We start from the raw sequence: 4122 nt of genomic DNA, 5'->3' as shown, positions 1-4122 counted from the left end.
ATATATATATTACATAAACTATGAGAATATAGTTCAGAGAGCACTTTTTCTCTTAGTAATAATAAAATCAATTAGAAGATTAGAAATAAATACAACAAAAGAAAAAGAAAAAAAACCACTGCTAAACTACACTATTAATATCTTTTCTTCATATATATGTTTTTTATATATTTCCTTATCCATTAAATCCTTCTTATAATGTTGTACTGCACACAATCTAGTATTTCTGATATTATCTCAATGTGTGACTAACAGCAAATAAATCAATACATAACTTATTATTTCATCTGTGGTTTGTTTCCGTTTTATTTATTTATTTTTTTTTTTTGGAAAACTGTTTTGTTTTTGATGTATCGATTATTGATGCAAATGTGTGGGTGTGTATGTATACACACACACACCCTGGTTATTATCTTGAGGATTTTATTGGGGTTTTTTTATTCAATTTACCCTTGGATATAATCTTTTTGTTATTGTTGTTAGCTCTTTACAAATTGAATAATTTATGGATTAATTTCAATATCAAATCCTTGCTGCTCAAATGCAAGATGGAGATTTCATCTTAATATTTGTTACTACTTTCACTTAGTGAAAGGTGACAAGCTGGCAGAATCATTAGTGCACTGCGTAAAATGCTTAGCAACATTTCTTCCAGTTATTTAGATTCTGAGTTTAACTTCCACCAAGGATAAAATAAGTACCAGTTGTACATTGAGACCATTGTATTTAACTAGCTTCCACCCTCAAATTTCAGGCCTTGTGCCTATAGTAGAAAGGATTATTATTATTATTATTGTTGTTGTTAGAATAATTAGAGTGTCACATAAAATACTTTTCATTATTTGTTCTGGCTCTTTATATTCTGAGTTCAAATCCCATGAAGGTTGACTGTGCTTTTCATCCTTTCAGGCTCAATGAAATAAGTACTGGGGTTGGCGTAATCAACTAGCACCCTCCTCACAAATTTCAGGCCTTGTGCCCATAGTAGAAAGGATTATTATTATTATCATTATTATTATTAGTAGTAGTAGTAGTATTAAGAAGGCAGCGAGCTGACAAAATTGTTAGCATGCCAGGCGATATGCTTAGCAGTATTTCACCTGTCACTACTTTCCGAGTTCAAATTCTGCCAAAGTCGACTTTGCGTTTCATCCTTTTGACATTGATAAATTAAGTATTGGGGTCGATGTAATTGACTTACTCCCTTCCCACAAATTTCAGGCCTTGTGTCCAGAGTAGAAAGGATTATTATTAAGGCAGTGAGCTGGCAGAATTGTTAGCAGGCTGCACAAAATGTTTAGTAGCATTTCATTGATTTGTATATTCTGTGTACAAATTCTGCCATGGCCGACATTGCCTTTCATCCTTTCGGGATCAATGAAATAAGTACCAATCAAGCACTGGGGTCAATGTAATTGACTAGCACCCTTCCCAAAATTCCAAGCCTTGTACATATAGTAGAAAGGATTATTATTATTATTATTATTAAGGTGGCAAGCTGGCAGAATCATTAGCACACTGGGCAAAATGTTAAGCGGTATTTTGCTCATTGCTATGTTGTAAGTTCAAATTCCACCAAGGTCAACTTTGCCTTTCATCCTTTCGGGGTCGATAAATTAAGTATCAGTGAAACACTAGGGTTAATGTAGTCCCCTCCTCTGAAATTTCATGGCTATTTATAATATGTATTCTTTGCTTCTTGCCTAGTCAAAAATAACATATATATATATATATATATATAAATATAAATCAAAGTATACAACATTATAGTTTTATTTCAGCCAATGTTACCAATTGGTTTTACATTAGATTTTAAGTTACAGGTATACTTGCCAGCTATGAAAAGCATATGTATTCGATAATCAGCCCATTATCTAATATTCATTTATCTAATATCTGGTGTGAAATGAATTGGTAAGATTGAATGAAACGGGTCTATAATACTGTATACTTTGATTAATATACCCATTCTATTGACAAATATATGAGTGCTTATTTATTTTCAGGTTAATAGTGTTAGTGTTGAAATAGCAACTCATGATGAAGTGGTACAAGCCCTGAAGAACGCCGGGGAGAAGTTAACATTAACCGTGAAACATTTCAAGCAAGCATCATATTTTCTCAACAGGGGTATGTCTTTATGTCAAGTCACAGCTAATTAACCCTCAGTTAGATTTACTCTCTTAATTGACTTAAATTCATCGCCCTTTTGGAAGAATTCCATCATCATCATCATCATCATCATCATTTATTCATTTATTGCTTCTCCTATTCTTTTTCGCCCTTTTTAAGTTTTTAACAATTCTATTGAAATATTCTACAAAAAATAATAATAATAAAATAAAGCAAATCTTTTCAAAATTTGACTGTAAAGGCATGAAAGAAAGCACTGATATTGCTACTGTTACCATTGTCAATTGCATAGCATATGAAGGAATTGCACCAGTTCTACTACAAATCAACTAGAATACTGATGCATCTCATACAAAACTTTCTTATGAGCCTCTGCTTATAAATTAAGTGCTTTATTGTCATTGCTGTTTGTTTGTTTGTTTTAAAGTTACTCTTGTTGAAGAAATGTTCTTTTATTTAAGAAAGAAATCAATATGAGAAGAACCGTTGCTATCACGCAGATTATCTCAATTTTGTATGCTTTCTAGTGGGATCTTTTCTGAGATTTATTATGTCTAGTGTATGCAGCTAGTTTGTGTAGCAACAGTTCTATATTCTCTATCATTTGCAGAATAAAATAAAATGATAAAAGGAATAAGATAAAATGATAAATAAAACAAATACTTCTTTTATTTTATTTTGTTCCGGTTTCAGTCATTTGACTGTGGTCATTTGAGACCCTCATCTTCAAAAATTTTATCCAATTATTTTGTTCCCTGATCTTGTGAAATATGAACTGCAAAGACAACATTAGTCCTAGGGGGAAACTAGCTCGAATGTAAATATGGCAGGGTATTTCTGTTTGAACGTACTGCATGTTCTATTCCTTCACTATACACATACACATTCATACCTATAGGTATAAAAACATGTATGTATATATAGGTATATGTGATTTTATGTATGATGTATATGTGTGTATGCATGTGTGTGTGTGTGTATCATTCAACCATGGTAGTCGTTGAATATATTAAGTTCACCATTTCATCAATCGCAGCAACTTCCAAGCTTCACCACTAATACAGTTCTCAACTAAATTGCAAACTGTTATCAGTTTTAAAGTGGACACCTCCTCAGCTACACTTTGGTATAAATAGTTTGAGATTTGGTTCAGTAGCAAAAATGTTACATCAAAATATCTGCGACCTCAAGAGGGATAGTAAGGCACCTATTCACCTTCAATTAACATAAGCTTTTTAATTTTAAAATAGAAGTATACTTTACTTAGGCTTAAATTATAGAAAAATATATGAGGAATTCAGAGTTGTTAGTTGCATTGACCAAAAATTAGAAGAAAAGTTATGGGGTGAAATGCCACGAAATTTCGTGTCAGTAAGTAAGAGAGTAAGGAAGTAACGCTTAGCAATAAGAATAAAGAATATATTGCTAAAATAAATTCTTACGTTGTAAGGTGGCAAGCTGCCGGAAATGTTAGTGCACTGGGTGAAATGCTTAGCGGTATTTCACCTCTGTTTACATCTTGAGTTCAAATTCCGCCAGGGTCGACTTTGCTTTTTATCTATTTCGGATCTATTCAATTTGACGTACAGATTACTTAATCAATTTTTAAAACTAAACTCTTTGAAATTTCCGATACTGGTACAATGTGTCACATACAACAGGGTTTACTATTAAATGGTTTTGACAAAATTTTGTATTTTAGAAGTTATTTCGTCACAAGTTACAGAGTGACAATGGACAAATTTGTGTTTGATAAGTGCCAATACACGAAACTCTCAGCTTTTGATTTACTCTCTAACTTCTGCCAATGATATATATGCATATTATACATATATGTGTAAAAAAAATCTCATCACACAATCAAACCAATGACACACTAAAAATAGCAGCCAATGTATCCCCCTACCCAGTATTTTATAAGGTAAAATCCTAAATTATTGACACATTATTAATTATCTTATAACAGCGATGCCTGGAAAAATCATGGAT

The 4122-nt window shown here is 32.0% G+C and overlaps 1 protein-coding gene across 1 annotated transcript in view; it reads left to right on the top strand.

Annotated features, from left to right (window-relative positions):
- LOC106871865 (gamma-1-syntrophin) overlaps window positions 1-4122 on the top strand; it is a 114559-nt gene that overhangs the window by 44563 nt on the left and 65874 nt on the right. Inside the window, exon 9 of the mRNA XM_014918600.1 lies at window positions 2007-2130. Within this exon, the coding sequence (XP_014774086.1) occupies window positions 2007-2130 (124 nt within the window). The remainder of the gene's footprint in view (window positions 1-2006; window positions 2131-4122) is intronic.

The sequence above is a fragment of the Octopus bimaculoides genome, chromosome 10 (assembly GCF_001194135.2).
Source record: "Octopus bimaculoides isolate UCB-OBI-ISO-001 chromosome 10, ASM119413v2, whole genome shotgun sequence".
NCBI lineage: Eukaryota > Metazoa > Mollusca > Cephalopoda > Octopoda > Octopodidae > Octopus > Octopus bimaculoides.
Note: the sequence above shows the minus strand (reverse complement) of the source record. Positions and strands in the feature narration are given on the sequence as shown.